Source organism: Felis catus, chromosome A2 (assembly GCF_018350175.1).
Source record: "Felis catus isolate Fca126 chromosome A2, F.catus_Fca126_mat1.0, whole genome shotgun sequence".
NCBI classification, from domain to species: Eukaryota; Metazoa; Chordata; class Mammalia; order Carnivora; family Felidae; genus Felis; species Felis catus.
This window is the reverse complement of record NC_058369.1, coordinates 168,740,377-168,759,272: the sequence shown is the minus strand read 5'-3', so window position 1 is coordinate 168,759,272 and position 18,896 is coordinate 168,740,377. Positions and strand designations below refer to the sequence as shown.

At 49.0% G+C, this 18,896-nt stretch overlaps 1 protein-coding gene across 6 annotated transcripts in view; it reads left to right on the top strand.

The window, feature by feature from the left end:
- The window catches only part of PTPRN2 (protein tyrosine phosphatase receptor type N2), an 801,801-nt gene that overhangs the window by 80,191 nt on the left and 702,714 nt on the right, over positions 1-18,896 (top strand). For all 6 annotated transcript variants that reach the window (XM_023250823.2, XM_023250821.2, XM_045053088.1 and 3 more), the window contains exon 2: positions 7,555-7,605. In XM_023250823.2, coding sequence (XP_023106591.2) covers positions 7,555-7,605 — 51 coding nt within the window. The remainder of the gene's footprint in view (positions 1-7,554; positions 7,606-18,896) is intronic.

Genomic DNA, 18,896 nt, shown 5'->3' with positions numbered 1-18,896 from the left:
AACTGGCTCAAGATAGTGGCCCCTGCCTCAGACAAGAACTTTGTTTGCAGAAACAAAAGATGTGTGGCAGACCGTGGCCTTTTCAGCCCCTGATGAATGTAGATGTCACCTTCAGGGACAGAGTTAATCAAGCAAAGTTGTGGGGAGCTGGACTAGGGAGGACCAGTTGTCATGACCTGGTGATTTGTGTTGGTCCCCGGAGCCCGCCTCACTGACAGGCACCAGCTTGCCTGTGTTTGTGTGGGTTTCTCGCTGTGTCCCCCGCTGGGAAGGAAGCATGGATGTGGAGGGGCACTGAGCCTGCAGCCACCCTGTCACACAGAATGAGGTGAGAGAAGTTACCCTGAAGGTTTGCATCAGGCAGTGCCTGTGAAGCCTATAGTCGAACAGATTTCAGCTCTCAGTTACTCCTGGGCAGTTGACTGTAAGGCCATAGTGCCCTGGGTAATACACACCAGTTGTGAATGGCTTTGGTCTCAGACCCCCATGTGCTCTTTGGCTCTGGAGACTGTCTTCTTCCTCTCAGTGGGATCACCAGCATCCTGGATTGTGGTTTCTGCACCCAGACAGCACTGGGATGAACATGATGGGTAGAAGCCCTCCTACCCTGAAAGCCCCAAACCTCTAGATGCTTTGGGAGGGACATCACAGTGCCGCCTTCCTGTTCCCTTCTCATTCCCTCTCCCTCCTCCTCCCCACCTTCCCTTCCTCTCCCCCTCCTCTCTCTTTCTCTTTTGTCTTTGGAATCAGGACCACAGCTTTAATCTGGGATCTTGGGGGAAGGAGACAAGATATTGTGACTTCAGTGCAGGTTGCTGAGATGAGGGGTGTCTGAGCGCTGGTTTCAGGGCTGCTTCCTGCTCCCAGAAGTGCACAGTTCCTAGAAGTGCATAGCATCCCAGCCTCTGGTCTGAGGCTTTTTATTCTCTTGCTTGTTGTTCAGAGTCTATTCCAAAAGAAGCAGTTCTTAATGTGGAAAAGGTTTTCTATCCATGCTTGGATACTCCATCTGATTAAATGCATTTTTGCTTTTGATGTGATAGAAATGTTCAGGAAAACTACCGTGGGAGTAGGGAATTTGTGGTTATGTGGGTCTGTGCCCATGGCATGGCGATGTTGGGAGCAGTGACAACAGGACCCTGTGCCAGGGACTATGGGCACTTTATCTTCACACCTGCTGGGTGCAGGGAACTCCCCGCCCCCCCCCCCCCCCCATTCACAGCTGAGACAACTGAGCCAGAGAGGCTTTGTCAAGGCTGTGCGTCCACCATGGGGTAGAGCCAGGCCAATACTTCCTCACTCTGGATGGATGTTAAAAATGAGGATGACTTTTAAAAAGAATATTTCTTCAAATCTCACACCTTACTTTTCTTTGCTAATGCCGTTTCTAAAAGAGTATAATTTAATGTAATTCCCCAGAACCTCATGTTTTCACAGTCCTTACTGTTTTCTACCTGGGAGAGACTGATAAAATGGCTTTGGTGAGAATCACTGTTTTGATAAATTCTGGCACTGAAATGAAATTGATTAAGATTATTGAAAGGCTCCACTAGACACAGTGACTGGGGGCTCATGGGGCTCAAGGCACAGTTGCTCTTTTCTAAAGGCCTGGACAAGCCAGGACAGGTACACAAAGTCAGGAACAAAAAACAGAGCACGTGGGGTTCTGTGGGGGATGCGGGCAGTGAGCCCTGCAGCACATTGGGCACAGTGGTCAGTGTGGGTGTCTGGTGAGGCTTCTAGTGCAAGTTAGCCGGGAAAGGAAAGTAAGGTTTATATTATTTAACTTTGCTATTATAAATGTATATTTAAATTCTACCCCTAACATGAGGCTCGAACTCGTGACCCAGAGATCAACAGTTGAATGCTCCACTGACTTAGTCCCTGCCTTATATTTTCGAAGTTATGAAGTCTGTGTATGTTTCTTGCAAAAAGGTGGTACTGAAGTATGAAACACCTTCCCAGAGGCAGCTGTGAGGACTCGAGTGTCTTTCCTGAGACTGCTTCTTGGCATTTACATGACTCAGGCTGTTGCTGTGCCGACCGGGGTGTGAGTGGGAAACCTAAAGAAGGCTGTTTCTACTGATGGTTTACCTGCTGCCGGCCGTAAAATAGGGGCCTCTGACGAATAACTGCTCAGTGACTACAGTGAGTGAGTGAGTGCAGTCAGTGGCTGGTGGGTTTCAAAGAAGACACATGCTTGGTAGAGACAGCAGGTGACGGCTTAGACCCTGGGTCCCGGTGTCCAGGTGACCTTTATCTCAGACTTTGCCTGGCACCAGCTGATACTCCGTTTCACACTGTCAGGTGCCAGCTCACATCACCTGGGCTTTATAGGCTTCTGTGAAATTGGTTTGACACCTTATTCAGAACTTCCTTTCTCCCCTGCAGCTGTCAGGGGCAGGGGTGAGGCTGCCCTCAGCCTCCACCTGCAGCTCACCGGAGCCTGTGCTTCCCCTGCCTCAGCAGAGACCAACCCAGCACCTGTTCCTGTTGCTTTTGGAAGGGCTGCCCTTCTGACCTGGAGATTCCGGAGGTCACGGTGGAGGAGAGAGAACTGCCACCGTATGTGTGCACCCAACTGACACTCCCCTGGACCTCTGTCTGCTCGTGGGAGGACACCTCCTGCTGCCTAGCGAGTGGGCCAGGCCCGCCAAGCCCTGGTCCAGGACAGGGCACAGTACCTCCCTGCATGCTCTCGGGGCGCTCTGCCTTCACTTAATGAGGGTGAATATATTGATTACCAAATACCTGTAGCCGTTCACTGTGTTTTCATGCCACTTTTCCAGTACGAGGAGTATTTGAACCAAGAGAATGTTGCTGAGGTGTGGACTCCTCACATTTGGGAGCTGGGGCAGTGGAGAGTTCTTATTCGGTTTCTCAGCCCTGCACGCCCCGAAGTGATTCTTCATGCATTAAATCACCCAATTTACTGAGTGCTGTGCTCCAGGGACTCTTGGGGGAGCTGGGGACTCCTGGCAGAGGACGAACAGGAACAGAAAGAATAGAAACTGTGAAAGTCCACCTGTGGGGAGTGAAATGGAGCTGAAAAAGGGTGTTTGTGCCCACCTCCAGGTCTGAGGTTTTACTGGGGACCACTGTGAACCGAGAGCTGTCCTCCCTCACCTGGCATCTGCTGTGGTGGAGACTGCAGCCCAGAACCTGCCACAAAGGGTCACCCAATATCCTTCCGGTGCTGCAGCTGGGAAGGCTTTCCCGCTGCACTGAGATAGTCAGATCTGTTCATTACCTGGTTCCAACGGCTCACCTTGGCTTAAACATGAGCCTTCCTGTACAAATCACCACACACACACACCGTCTTGCAGCTTTTAGATTATTGCTATTTAGATGTCTGAGAGCCAAGAATCAGCTCCCAGAGAAAATGGGCTGGGTTAGTGGAGAACAAACAATGTATACACCAAATCAAGACCAAAATCAAAAACCAACAAAATAAATGATGTCTGTCCACTCCTGGGAACCCCTGAGGTGCAGCCAGGGGGTGTGCCCTGTGCCTGGACCTGTCTGCCACTGTTTATCTACTTCAGTGTCTGCTCTGAGACACGCCTCAGGTTGACTACCTCTGGGGTGGTGCTCCTGGTGATTGTTGGCAGGATGGGCCCCGGGACAGACACGCTTTGCCCATACCCTTCATTTCTGCATGTGGCTGAAGGCACCTGAGTCCAGGAGTCACCATCTGCCTGCTCTGTGAGGCCTCCCATCGCTTCCTGCCGGGGAGGGAGCTGCTCTGCAAAGCTCCAGGGAGCTGAGACAGGGTGTGGAGGCCAGGAGCAGAGCCACGGGCAAGCAGGAGCCCAGTGGTACTGTCTTAGGAGGAGCTATACGGTAAAAGGAGAAGTAGTGAGCAGGAGCAGGGGCTCTCCTTCCCGCCAAGGGTGCACGTGTGTGCGGTCACTGGCCAGATACTGGCAAAGATTTGCCTTTTTCTTTCCTTGGGTGTGTTCCAGGCCCACAGAAGAGCAAAGGTTGCAGGTGGAGGTAGGAGAAGGAATGAGAGTTGCGGGCTGGGATCTGGACAGAGGGCTCCGCCAAGTAAGGTCCCAGTGGTGTGATGTGCCTGTGTCTGCCCTGGTGAACGCTTGTGTGGACACAAACCCACCCCTCTTACTTGGAACAGCTCGCAGTAGTGGAGAAAGCACGTGTGTGTGGGGGGACAGACCAGGCTTTGAGTCAGACTGTGGGCATATTCTTAACCTTCTCGAGTCCAGGTTTCCTTTTTTTGCAAAATGGGAGTAGGCATTGCAGTAGGCAACTGGGAGAGTCATTACATTGTATTGTCGTTTGCTTTGGGAGTGCTCAGTGAGAAGGGGGAGTGATCAAGTAAGAGAACTATGTATGAGAAGACTTCGTTATCTGTGAAAGATTGCCTTTGCGAAGAGATAACGTACTTGTTATACTAGTTATTAACGTGCATTTGAGTAGAATTCGCATGCCAGCTGGAGTTTGTCATCATTTTATTTGGCTGTCATACTAAATCTTTCTTGGCTTAGTAGCATTATCAGCTCTCAGTTAAAAAAAAATTTTTTTTTAATGTTTATTTATTTTTGAGAGAGAGAGAGACAGAGAGACAGAGTGCGAGCAGGGAGGGGTAGAGAGAGAAGGAGACACAGGATCTGAAGCAGGCTCCAGGCTCTGAGCTGTCAGCACAGAGCCTGATGTGGGGCTCGAACTCACAAACCGTGAGATCATGACCTGAGCCAAAGTTGGACGCTTAACCAACTGAGCCACCCAGGCTCCCCATCAGCTCTCAGTGTTAAGATTTCCTGAGAATACTTGGGTTCTAAGCATGTTCCAGTGGCTTTGTACAAGATACAGTCACTGCTCCTGTTCATATGGTCCATCTGAGAGAGAACCTGTTTTATTGTTTGGTGAGAGAATTCGTTTTACTTTTTTCTTTTTCTTACATTCGGTCACAGAACCTCTCCTATTCTGCTAGTGTGCACTGGCATCCATCTCAGTGCCTCTGCAAACACCTGTGGGAGGGAGGGAGCTTGGGAAAGAGCAGACCCTGGAGGGTAGTCAGCTTGCCTGTGGATGGGCGGAATACTGGTGATGCGGATTGCTGGGCTGGGGCCTTCGATTTTCAGGCCACTCTCCCCTCTACAGCAGCATCCCAGTCTGGAGGGGACACCCTCCGAGTGGAAGGGCTGCACTGGGGATTCGTGCAGCTGTGGGTCGGCAGTTAACCGGCCAGGGCGTGGGAATCCTGCTCGTGTGGGCTCTTTCCACCACAAAATACAAAACCCTTTCTAAATGTCTCAGGAATGAGGGGAGGCAGAGCTGGCCTGGCTCTGCAGAATTGCTGGATCTTTTTCTGTTTGAATAGGCAAAGAAAGAGAGGCCTCAAGGTGGTGACGCAATCTTGCGCAGTATTCTGAGAAAATAAAGGGGAAGCAGAATTAGGACTAGAAAGATTTGGTATGCACATCTGTGAGTGTATTGTGAGTGTGTGTGATGTGTCTGCCTGTGTGTATCTGTCAGCGTGCGTGTGTGTCCTGAAGCTGGAGGGAAATCTGTGGATAGATGCATAAGGGGTGTTCCCACCTTCACAGCTGGTCTCTGGGTGGTCAGCCAAGGGAGCAGTTTGAGCATTTTGGAAATGCCGCCTTTGTTTTCATGGAGAGGGGGGGATACCACCATCAAAGCTGAGCAATTCTGGCTGTAAGCTCTGGGCACCAAGATGGACTGCTTCACGGGCCTGCTTCGCAGGTTTAACTGCCTGGCTTTGGAGTCGCACCTGGTCTTGAGGCCATTTACGAGCTCGGCTGTGAGATTGCTGTGTGAACAAATCGACTTTGGAGCCGTGCCCAGCCTGCCAAGGGAGAGGGAGGTGGGTGCCGCTGGAGAAGGAAGTGTGTCGGATGGAGAGCACGGGGCGGGGCCAAGTGTCTCACACAGATGTCTTTTTCTTTCTATGATTTATGGTCGTAATTAGTGTTAGTAGGTGGCTGACACTTAAAATGAAATATGGCCTTTCTTAATTTTAGAGCAGATAACAACACAAATAAATTAGCACATTGCATGGTGGGGTGGAGTATGCGTAACGCTTGCAGCTCTGCTGATAAACAACTTGAAATACTGCTGGTAGAAGTCTCTCTGCTGCATTTTTTAACCAGTTCCCTGTAAAGGATGGAATGAGGCACACGCAGATAGCAGGTTGTTGAGGGTCAAGATTCAAGTGTTAATTGCGGTGTGTTTCTCCTTCCAATTGAGTCTAATTGTCAGCTGTGATTGGAGCAGCACAGGAAGTGGGGAAAGGCTTCTTCCTGCTGCCTTTCCTCACAGTCTGTCATCTGCAAGTTCCACGTGACAAACAGGGTTGTTAATGTGAGTGAGTGGTGGGTCTGAGCAGGAGGCTGCTCCTCCACGGTCTTCTGTGGCACTGGCAATGCACTGGGATGGTCCTGGGCACAGAGAAGGGAGCATGTGGCCCTCTGAGCATCTGGGGCAGTGGGAGGGGCGACCAGACTGCCCGGGCTCCTTGAGAGACCCTGGGTGGTTTGCATCTGTTCTTCCGGCAGAGACCATCTCCTGGGTGGCTGGACTTGGGTCTTAAAGATCAGGCAGCCTGATTGTCCTGCTCATGAGACCGAGACTGGATGGGCCCGTTGCCTTTCTCAGGGTCACTACTTCTGGGGCAACAAGATTGGATGCAGGTCTCGCTAACTCTCAGTGCTGGCTAACCGTGTTTTGGATGGTTCTTGGCAGTTTTCCTTCCAGGCTGTTGTACCTTTCCCACCTCAAAGGGCCTGCTGCGGGTACTCAGTGGGGAGGGCCTGTGAACGAGAGGCCCCAGGGGGCAGAGCCAGGGGGAGTGGGGAACAGGGGCGCAGTAACAGATAGACAGCAGCACGCGGTCAGTTCGTGGATGAAGTGGGCAGCGATGTGTGTTCCAACCAGACAAAGACAGGATGTGGTATTTGTCATGAGATTATATGTTGCTTCAGGAAAACAGACCCTTTGCTTTGAGTTGAGGCCCAGGTGGCTGACTGAGGGGCATCTCCCTGGGTTTGTGCTCCGGGCCTGCCTGTGGGCTTCGCCCAGGGAGTGCGGGGACTGTAATATCTCTCTCTTGAATTGTTGTAAGGGCACAGTGAAACTGCTTATTCTTGTGACTTCATGGCAGCGCTGTCCCCTGTTAGATGCTGCTCCTCTGCTTCTAGAACAGAAGCTGCTTTCGTAGCTTCTCCAGTCCTGTTTTTGTGCCTTCCTCAACCCGTATTTGTTTCAGGGAGTGCTTCAACTCTGTGGGTTTTACAGCAGTTCCCCAGTGAGCAAATTAACAATCAGAGACTGTACAGTGACCCAGGGGGTGGATCCCCTCATAGTTAATAACCTCTTCCTAACCTGCCGTTCTCCTTTGTGTATCCTGCTGCTTTCCAGCATCTGCATTATCTCAGCAAAGTCAGATCCAAAGAGCCTGCGTGTGTCCGCGTCGTTTCTTCGAGACTCGGGAGTCGGTGGATGTAATGGCCCTGGATAGCCGCACTGTTCTTTGTAGCGCTGACTCATTTCTCTTTTGTCTTTCCTCCCCAGGCTGTTTGTTCGAGGATGGCCTCTGCAGACCGTCTGAGACCTGCGTGAATGGTAAGTGTGTGAGTCCCAGCCGACATGCAGCTGTGGGTGTGGGCTTGCCTCTACCCTGCTAACCGCGGATGGGGCTCACCATGTGGAGGGAACATTCTGGGCGAGGTTCATTTTCTTTGATGCTCGCGAAGAGAGTTGTGGAGCTGAAACTTCTCTGGGCGTGATTAAAAAGTTAATGGAAACCTAACGGAAGTGGAACACATTGTTTATATGCACGTGTGTGTGTCTGCGTCTACATCTGCATCTGTACCCAGGATTTACGGCTGCTCACCAGCAGCTTTACAAGAGTAGGTGATGGAATCGGGTGCCCCGACTCCGGCTGGAACGGCCACATCCCTCAGCCTAGTTTTGCTCCATCAGCAGGAAGCCGTTGATCCTTTAGACCACCTGTTTTGTTCTCATCAGGGAGAGAAGAGATGTCTGGTGCTTTGTGTTTTCGGGTAGAGCTCTGAGCCCTGCCAGTGGCTGGGTCTGGAGGGGTGGGAACGTGAGCTTCCCTCCACCACATCTGCCCTGCTCAGGAGAGACCTGTGTGCTGTGTGGTGGCAGCAGATCTGGGGCAGTGTGCCATTGGGTCGTGGCCTTCAAACGCTAAGGGAGGGGTTAGGGTACAACACCTGCACAGGGGCTTTGCCCTGTACTGCTTCTCCTGAAGCCACACGGAGTCTGCAGGTGGGCCCGGGTAGCTGTGGGAGGACCCATGTGAGGGGCGCGCCTGTTTTCCTACTGCTCCTGGTCTCTCCAGGTAGTTCAGGGAGTGTGTTTTGGGTGTGGATTTTGTTCTTGCCTGGAGCCTGCCACAGACGTCTCTGACTGCCCCTGTTCTCTGTGCAAACGCGGGTGTCTGCGGGTGGAACCTGGCTCACAGAGGACCTAGACCCTGGAAGCCCTCCACGAGTAAAAGGTGCCTTGTGCCTGACCACCCCTGAGCTCAGTTGGTCCTTGCTGGGCCCACACGGGACACATTTGAGGGTCTGAAAGTCAAAAACCAGGTGCTTTGAGTGTCCCTTGGAGTGAACGGTGCTGTGGACCAGACCTGGGATTTCAGGGCTGGGAACAATCATACTTGTGTCCTGCTAGCTCATGTGCCATGGGGACAAATTGCTGACAACCCCGGATAGTTTGTTTTGTGTGTGTGTGTTTTCGGGGATTGGGGGAAGTTCTGTGCAGACTGTGATAATGGTGACTTAGGCTGGGGGAGAGTACATTAGAACCTCCATGATGGCAGGATGTAGAGTGTTCAGCCGTGTGGCCCTGCCAGCTTGAGTGCCTCCAACTCTTATACACAGTCAGGCCTCTCCCTTGCCCTCCCCTCCCAGGCTGCTTGTGATTGTACCCCGTGAAGCTTTTATTTGGAAGCAGGTTTTTTTTTTTTTTTTTTTAATATTTACGTATTTTTGAGAGAGAGAGTCAGAGCATGAGCGGGAGAAGGGCAGAGGAAGAGGGAGACACAGAAGCCAAAGCAGGCTCCAGGTTCTGAGCTGTCAGCACAGAGCCCAACGCAGGGCTCAAACTCACAAGCTGTGAGATCATGACCTGCGCTGAAGTCGGACGCTTAACCAACTGAGCCACGCGGGTGCCCCAGGAAGCAGATTTTAAAAAATAATCTTACTTGTAAAAATGTGTCACCTGCCTTCAGTGAAGTTTGACTGTAAAGAAAATAGCTATGTGCGTGTTTAATTAAATTGGGGATGTAAGCGGCAGCAGCACAATGGAAACTATAGTTTTGTTCACTCTCCTTTGTCCTTGACAAAAAGCAGGCCTGGAATCATAACTGTCGTGGGGGTTTTCCTTCCCTAACCTCAACTTGCCTTCCTGGCAGGGACTCATATTAACGTTATGTAAGATAACAGCTTTGAGTTCTTTGGAAAAAGAAAGCAATTTAAATGTAAATATATATGCAGGCTTTGATTTATGGAGACAGACAATATTTGATATTTTTTCTAATACAGCTAAAGTCTACGAAATAGCAAAGCAGGCATCATCCAATCTCACAAAATTGTGCGCTATGAGTAGCTGATGGGGAGTTAGTAAAGAAAACATACTGTCTGGGTCTGCGGTTGCCACTTCATTCACCCTACAGGCGAGTGGGGCAAGGAGGCGTGGCCCAGCAGCCCTGTAAGGATACAGAGGGCAGGCCCCTTTGGGGAGTCTAGAATGTTCTGTGGTCAGACACAGGTTTCTTCTCTTTTCTTTCCCCTCCCTTTCCTTTTCTTAGAATGGAGAGAGAAATATATATACCTATTAACCTTACATATATTTTCAAAGTGTCCAATAGGTCTTTGAAATCACAATTAAAATTAAAATTTTTGCGTGGGATAATGTACTTTATAAAGAAAGTCAATGGGGCTCCTGGGTGGCTCAGTCGGTTGAGAGTCCGACCTCAGCTCGGGTCATGATCTCATGGTCCGTGAGTTCGAGCCCCGCATCTGGCTCTGTGCTGGCAGCTCAGAGCCTGGAGCCTGCTTCGGATTCTGTGTCTCCCTCTCTCTCTCTGCCCCTCCCCTGCTCATGCTCTCTCTCTCTCTCTCTCTGTCAAAAATAAATAAACATTAAAAAAAATGTCAAAAGATAAACATACTTACCAGCTCACACATCTGAAGATGGCTACTGTAAAAAAACAAAAACAGAAAATATCAAGTGTTGGTGAGGATGTGGGGAAATGGACCCCTAGGGCATCATTGGTGGGAATGTACAATGGTGCAGCTGCCAGGTTCCTCAAAAAATTAAACACAGACTTACCATATGATCTAGCAATCTCAAAAGAATACCCCAAAGAATGGAAAGCAGGGACTCAAACAGATATTTGCACACCCATGTTCACGGCAGCCTCATTTCACAGAAGTCAGGTGGTAGAAACGACCCAAATGTCCATCGCCAGATGGATGGATGAACAAATGTAGTATAGATGTACAACAGAGAATCATTCCGCCTTGGAAAGGAGGGAAATCCCGACACCTGCTACAGGATGGCCGAACCCGAAGGACATGATGCTCATTATGTGAGCAAAGCCAGTCACAGAAGGAGAACTGCCCTGTGATTCTACTTCTATGAGGTCCCTGGAGCCGCCAGATCCATAGAGACAGAGAGGAGAGGGTAGGCGCTGGGCGCTGGGGAAGGGGGATGGGGAGTTAGGGTCTAATGGGGACAGAGTTTCAGTTTGGGAAGATGGAAAGTTCTGGAGATGATAGTGGTGATGGTTGCACAACAGTGTCAACATGCTCAGTGTTGCGGAACTGTGCACTTAGAAATGGTTTCGATGCCACATTTTATGTTATTAGTCATGTTATTTAACATCACAATTAAAAACAAGATAACCAAACTGGGAGAACCATTTAGCAACATGTCAGTGGACCGGAGGTTCTTATTCTGAATTATGAAGAGCCCCTACACCCTATAAGAAAAAGGCAAAGATTGAATAGGAAAACAGGCAAAGATGTGAATAGTAGTTTGCAGAGGAGGAAGGAAAATGGCCCACTTACTGTATGAAAATGTGTTTACCCTCAGTACTACTTAGGGGAAATGTGAATATAAAGCTTACCTGCAGATTGCCAAACATTCACATGATGAATGATACCCGGCACTGGTGAGGGCTCAGGGAGATGGGCCCAGATGCACTTTGCTAGTAAGCACATGAGTTGGTTACAGTCTTTTGGAATGTAATCTGGCAATATCTATTATATGAAAAATGTACTGATAACTTGATTTGTTTTGGGGATTCACGTATATAAAAGCGAGGGTATGCCACAGTATTTATACTGGCAAAACCTGTAACACCTGTAAATCCACTGATATGGGAAGTTTCATAACTTATGCTGGGTCTATTGTATGGAATATTACATAGATACTTAAAAAATGAGTTAAGTGTCTGTCTGTTTCCTGACCAGGAAAAATGTCCCTTGTGTGATAAATAGAAAAAGTAAGTTGCAGGGTAGTGGTTATAATACGATTCTGTTTTCTGGGAGTGCTCCCCCCCTCCCACCCCCAGCAGATGACCAGAAGGAAGAATGTGTCTTTTGGGGAAACTAGGGGCAATTTGGGGAGGGTATATATGGGGGAGATTAACTTGTGTTTCAAGATCTTTGTATTGCTTTATGTATTAAAGCAATCTTTAAAAAAAGCAATCTTCTGTTACTTTTGTAATAAAACTTACGTAATAAAGACATTTCAGAGTCTGCTGAGCTGATTTTGAAAGGCAGACCTTTCAAAGGTTCAGGCCTGCTGAGTCAGGTGCTGGCCCTCAGCTCCCACGGGGGTATCCCTGATGATGCATGAGACCCCTGTTCTGGCTTCATGTGGAAGCTTCGAGGTAGGAATGTCAGGTGTCTCAGGTGGGGTGGGGTAGTACTGAGCAGGGACCTGGACAAGAACCGGCACACAGAATAGCCCCACAAATCCAGAGATTGATGCTTGGTGGGGGGGCCCTGCGGGGAGGGGGCAGCACCCCGCGTCTCCAGGACGGTGTTCCAGCTCCAGTAAACAGTATCTGTCAGTGGACAAAGAGCCTCAGTGGGCCCCACTGTGTGTAGAGCGGGGCTGAGGCCGAATCTGGGGGAGAGGTCAGCTGGGGTCAGTTCTCAGGCCGCATACCCCCGCTTCTTTCTCGTGTTGGCCCTTCCTGGGGTGCTGCTGCTGGCCCTCAGTGGGCCAGGGCTCTGAGCCACGAGCACGTGAAGGAACCTCCCTCCCTCCCTCTTCTCTTTCCCTCCATCTTCTCTTCCCCTCCTTCCTTCCGTCCTTCTTTTCCTTCCGAGACTTTCTTGAGGTGTGAAGGGAGCAGACCAGATAAATGTTTTTGTTGGAAGTGCTCAGAACAGTTTTTTATTTTCATTTTCGTGTTTAGTGATCACAAGCTGGGCCTGTCAACTGCAGGTCGTGATCTACTGGGGTGCCCAGCATGCTGTGGAAAATCTGATAGACTGAGCTCTTCTGTTTTATTGCTCTAAAAAAAAAAAAGAAAAGAAAAAGAAGAAGCTTTAATTTGACAAGTGGGGGATGATGAAAAAGTACAGTGTATTTGAAAAGAGATGAGGTAGTAGCAGTGAAACCTATGCCATATGAGTTGTGACCACCCGGAGAGCCTGGGAAAGCCTGTGGGATCCGGACACGCTGGGGCTCCTGGCCCCTGTGGGATCTGGACACCCTGGGGCCCCTGGCCTCTGTGGGAACCGGACAGCCGAGGCCTCCGGCCAAGGAGGTTTTCTGGCTGAGGAGACCTGGCTGCCTCTGGCTCTGTGGGGAAGGCGCTGCGTCACTGGGAAGACACGCTTGGTGTTTAGGATCTCCCAGCTCCTAAGGCTCATTTCAGGGAGCTTAACAGGGTTTCCATATAATTTTTTTTTTAAAAATCAGCTTCATGATAACCCTTTTCACTACTTTTTTTGTTTTTTTATGTTTATTTTGAGAGAGAGACAGAGTGAGTGAGCAGGGGAGGGGCAGAGAGAGAGAGAGAGAGAGAGAGAGAGAGAGAGAGAGAATATCCCAAGCAGGTTCTGCACTGTCAGCACAGAGTCTGACGCAGGGACCAAACTCAGGAACAGTGAGGTCATGACCTGAGCCGACGTTGGACACTCAACCAACTGAGCCCCCCAGGCGCCCCTTCACTACTTGTTCTGGGAGGTGGTGCTCCTGTTTTGACCATGCTATCTGGGTGACGAGGCAGCCCTGTGGGGTTACTGAAGTAGTGGTTCTTTGCTCATCCTGACTGGGCTTCCAGACTCCGAGGAGGCAGACTTGATGATAGTTCTGTCTGGATAAATCACAACTTCATGGTGTTAGAAATTCCGGATAAAGATGTTGAGGAATGTGGCCTTTTAAAGGTCATTTTGGGGCGCCTGGGTGGCTCAGGCAGTTGAGCGTCTGACTTCGGCTCAGGGCATGATCTCGCGGTCTGTGAGTTCGAGCCCCGCATCGGGCTCTGTGCCCACAGCTCAGAGCCTGGAGCCTGCTTCGGATTCTGTGTCTCCCCCTCTCTGACCCTCCCCACTCATGCTCTGTCTCTCTCTGTCAAAAATAAACATTAAAAAAATTGAAAAAAAAAGATCATTTATAGAGGCCACATTTGTGGGTTTTGATCTTCACCGATGACATTCACTTGCTTTCCTTGGACAATTCTGGAAGCACACTTTTGGGAGTTAGTGTGTGAGAGTTGTGTGCCAGCACCTGTGTTCAAGGCTGTGGCTGACATCTCTTGTGAAGACTCCCGGTGTTGTGGGAATGACAACTGGTGGCCATTCATGTTTTCTTTTATCCATTCACTTGTCAGGTATGTTTCCACTGTGGGCCCTCACTGAGCTAGCTGGCCAGGAAGGCAAATGAGGCAAATCAGGAGACTTCAAGAAACTAGGAAGAAATTTAGGATTTGAATATTCTAAAACTCTTCACTTTTGGGTAACCCTCTAATTGCAGAGGACAGCTTTCAGTGACCCAGGCTGCACTGGACCCACTGGGAGACGCTTGTTGCCTTGACAAATTTCTGAAGCTCAGGGGGAAAGTTATACTAATTTGTTGTGTGCCCACATAGTGGGGCATTTGTAATCCGTGTTGTGTTTTAAGTATTCTGGGAGCCCATTTGCCTGGGGTCAGCGAAGTATTTTCTTTCAGGAAGCGTGGTTCTCCTGCTGTGTCCTCAGTTCTTAATGACGATCTGCTCCTTCCACGGAGAAGGGACCTGGGGAAGCTGGTGTGTTCCCGCCACGGTAGAGCTTCGGCTGGGGGGAGGAGCACCCTTCCGTGGTCCCCTCTAGGGAGGAGCGCCCTTCCGTGGTCCCCTCTAGGGAGGAGCGCCCTTCCGTGGTCCCCTCTAGGGAGGAGCGCCCTTCCGTGGTCCCCTCTAGGGAGGAGCGCCCTTCCGTGGTCCCCTCTAGGGAGGAGCGCCCTTCCGTGGTCCCCTCTAGGGAGGAGCGCCCTCCCGTGGTTCCCTCTAGGGAGGAGCGCCCTTCCGTGGTTCCCTGTAGGGAGTGAACAGTGAGTGCTGGTGGTGCAGCCACTACACACATGGCTGTTACTTTTGCTACAACCTGTGATGTCTCAGGAGACTCGTCTCTTCCCTCGTCCCAGAGGGAAGGCTCCATCCCTTGCAGCAGACCTGCAGGAAAATCCGGTGTTGGCACGGGTTGACTGAGCCGTCATCACAGTGTGATTTAGCCTTAGCCGACTGGCCAGAGAGCAGAACAGGCAGAGTGACTTTGCTGCTGTTTTACCGCCTCTTTCTGTTTTTCTACCTTCTCTAAGCAGAGGACGTGAACTTGCACTTCTTCCCCCGTGTGCTCTCAGTTGGTGGGCCCCAGCTCTGACAGGCTCAGCTTCCGGTGCCTCTCCTGAGGCTCACCCCACACTTTTGTGCCTCTCCTGGACTCGTGTCCTCCCCTTCCTCCTTTTGGGCCTTGTTAGTCTCCCTCTCTCACTTCTCATCCTTTAATGGGCATCTGCTCATGTCAGAGATGTGAAAAATGGAAAATAGCCGGAAAATAGCAGGCACCGCTCACGGTGGTCTCTGTTAATGGTGTAGCAGTGCTGCCTGTGGCTTTCTCCTCTCCCCATTTTGTGCAAATGTCTTCGTAGTCTACCTGCAGCTATGTGTCTTGAGTTTTCAGGTAGCATTCAACCGCCTGCATTTTCTGACGCTCCTAAAACCATTTGCAAACTTCCTCTTTAACCTCTCCCTAATGTTCAAAACGTGAGTATAACATAACCTTATAAAAGCATTTCTATCTTTTTTTAAATATTTAAGTTATGGTCACTATTGTTTAAGTTAATATAAATATCATAACAGAAAAGAGCTTTGTGCTTGAAGTTTTATTTAGTATTTTGTATCACTTTCCTATAAAATATTCTTACAAATCAGATTAGTGGAGCTTGGGCTGTGGGACTTTTGAGGCATGTGACGTGCTGGAAAACCAATTTCTGCAACGTGGCCTTAATTCGCGCCCCCATGGCATGCATGAAAGTGAACATCTCACTTCCCGACATAAGCATCATCTTTAAAAAATCTTTATAATTCTGCTTTCGTTTTTTCTTTACATATGTAAAGAGTAGTTGATTATTACACCTTTGGAACTTATTTTTAGGACAGAATATCTGATATTGGTTGTTTTCCACTTAGGAAAACACTTGACCACTGAGAAAAGAATCCACAAATCCACTGAAAACAGAATTTAGAAATCTGTTTTCCTGATAGTTAGGCTACTTGTATGGCTGCACATACACTCTCTTTTCTATTACCTGTTCTAGATTGATGTAATATCTTTCCCTTAAGATGGCGCTTCTGGAACACTTACCAGTTTTTTCTTGAATGGCCAGAATTATTTGAGTTTGCTTTTCTAAGTCATCCTTCTTGTTTGTGCGCCCCAGTCTTGGGGGACCTTGTGCATAGAAACCCCTGTTCCTGCCAGCTCTCCTCTGCAGTGTCTTCTGTTGGTCTGGTCCATTCCCACTGTGGCCTGTGCCCCTCGTTTGCCTCATTCTCGTCTGACTGGGTGGCCTGCCTTGCTCTCCTTTCTACTCTCACCCTGCAGCTGTCATCTCCTAGCCTGAGACCTTCAACTGCCCCTCTTCCCATGGAATGAGGTTAGACTCCTGAAGCCAGCATGAGCGTTTGAGGTCACTTGCCAGGTGGCTCCAGCCTCAGGGTTACTTTAAGGTGACCTCCCTTTGTCTTGTTCATTTCTCTGTCGTCTCTGCACTGCTCCGATCCCATCCCCTCCCCTAGTTACCCACCTCTCCACTCATTCGTGCTCTGGTCTTGCCTTCTTTCCACTGCTCACCAAAAATGGTTTGTCCTATTCACGGCACTCCATGTTTCAGTATTTTTCAAGGTTTGTGTTTTATATTTTTTATTTAATTTTTCAATTTTTTAATGCTTATTTTTGAGAGAGAGAGACAGAGTGTGAGAGGGGGAGGGGCAGAGAGAGGGAGACACAGAATCAGAAGCAGGCTCCAGGCCCTGAGCTGTCAACACAGAGCCCCACGTGGGGCTTGAGCCCAGGGACTGGGAGATCATGACCTAAGCCCAAGTCAGACGCTTAACTGACTGAAACACCCAGGCGCCCTGAGGTTTGTGTTTTAACTTCTCTTCTGGATTGAAGATTTTTGAGGAGTCTTCAAGTACTACCTTTCTTCTGCTAGTTATAATGTGCATGTAGGAAGTATTTACTGATTTCCTGACAATCTGCAATCTGACGTGGAAGTCGACATCTTGGAGATGAGTGGTAACCATTGAATGAGTGATCCTTTCCTGCTGTTCCCTGTGCCTTTCCCTGAGTCAGCCCAGCTCATTGTCTTCAGGAAAGTGCCCTGGATTTGTGAGAGCGTTGCTGGTGGAATGGGGACCATTTATGGAACCAGACCACTCTTTGCCTGGCCACCCTCCTTCTTGCCTCTGCCATTAGGTTCCCACCCACAAAGTACTCTTGGACACTCACCTGTCCTGTTCCCTGTCGGCCTGGCCTCACTCACTCGCTGCCTTCCGGTACTTCTTCTGTCTTGCCCAAGGATTGGCACACAGGAGGTTGTGAACCCTCACTCACACTCCCTCCCTGTTGGGGTAGCTGATCTTGGTCAGGGCTAGGGCTGACCTGGCAGGACTTGGAACTGACTGTTTTTCACAGAAAGGCACTTCTATAACCTGCTTAGGGACCCTACCTACATCTTGTAACCAGATTGTAAACTGGTGTAAGCATGGATTCTGGTAGTTACAGTTTGGGGAGTCACAGGAAGGGGGAATGCCCAAGAAGGCGTGTGATGAGTGTGCTTCACTTATTGGGGGAGGGGGGCAGCGTGGGAGCAGTGTGTAAATAGGTAGAAGTGACTCTTCTTGCCCATTACAGGGCCAGCCTGTGCCTCCTGGCAGCCCTCCCGTATTCTATACCTGAGCTGGAGTCTGTTTTGAGTCCTGAGGAGTGGAGGTGGGAAGGGGAAGAGTAGGGTTGCCTGTCCAAGCTCATGTTTTTTTTCCCCGGGGAGCTTTCATTTGATGTGCGACCCGAAGGCGAGTCCTTGTCCAAAACGGTTTCTGTGCTGCGGCTGCGGCCGTATCTGCCCCTGTTTTCTGTGGGTCAAGGTGCTACAAGTCTGTGATCTGGGAGGGACAGTGCCACACGCTGAAACCTATTCTATCCTCCCTTTCTGATACAGCGTCAAGTGTATGTGGACAGTAAGTGCCCTTTCTGCGGTTCACAGTACCAGAGCTATTAAATCTATTTACATTTTGAGAAACGTGTAGAAAGGACACTTTGAGATTTCAAAGATTTTTGCGTGGGAAAAAAAAAAGATTTTGTTTGTTTCGTTTTGCTTAATAGAAAATTTGGCACATTTAACAACTCAGACACTTATGTGTGTTGGTGTAAAGCTGAATAGCTGTTTGGAGAGTAGAAAATTAGAATCAAATGTTTTAGGAGCCACCGTACACATATTATCCATAAAATGTAAAGCAAAATTATCTCTCAGGCTACATGGTGATGGTCTCCGGAACTTTCTAGTGCCCTGGTTTTCCAGAGACATGCCGCCAGGTTAAAGCACTCCTGGGGGCTTGACAAGGATGTCATGGTGTGAAGCTCCTGTAAAAATTAAACTTATTAGAAATAAAAGATGTGTCCTCTATTTGTAATTTTCTAGCTGACACATATCGTTTCATGAATGTTGCAGTGGTGACACCCAGAATCTCCTCTGTCAGAAGTCCTGGTTGGTTTGGAATCGGCTCCTCCTCTCTTCTTAAACAGCAGTGTGTGCGCCCTTGCTCACCCACTCCTCATAAGCTCCTGAGGTTGGGGAATGTCCTTGTATTCTGGGGCTAGGATGTTAACCTGATATGCAGAAATCATCAGTAATAGTTGGCAGAATGAAGGAAATTGTTAGAGATCAAGGAAGGAACAGGAAGGCATAATTTTGTACTAAGTCATAGTGTATAAGTTCTCACTGCTTCTACTCACATCTATTAAATGGATTTTTAAAATAAAAAGTTTTATTTTTCCTAACTATAACCTATAAGATCTGGAAATAAATAATAAAGTACGCACAAAAAATTACCCCAAAGATAACACCATAGCTCATTCTAAAATTCTTCCATTTGAGCACATTGTCTTTCTTGTTCTAAAATCTTTCTACATAATGTTCAATATGCTCAAATAATGTGAGTGTAAGAAAGTACACACCAGTGAGCCCACCACGTAGTGTGAGAAATAGAGCATTATTGTTACTCTAGCCCACTTTGGAATTATTTTGATAAAAGAAGATGGTACCAAGTCTAATTGTATAAAAAACTAAAGTGTTAATCACGAGACTCTTAAATAAAG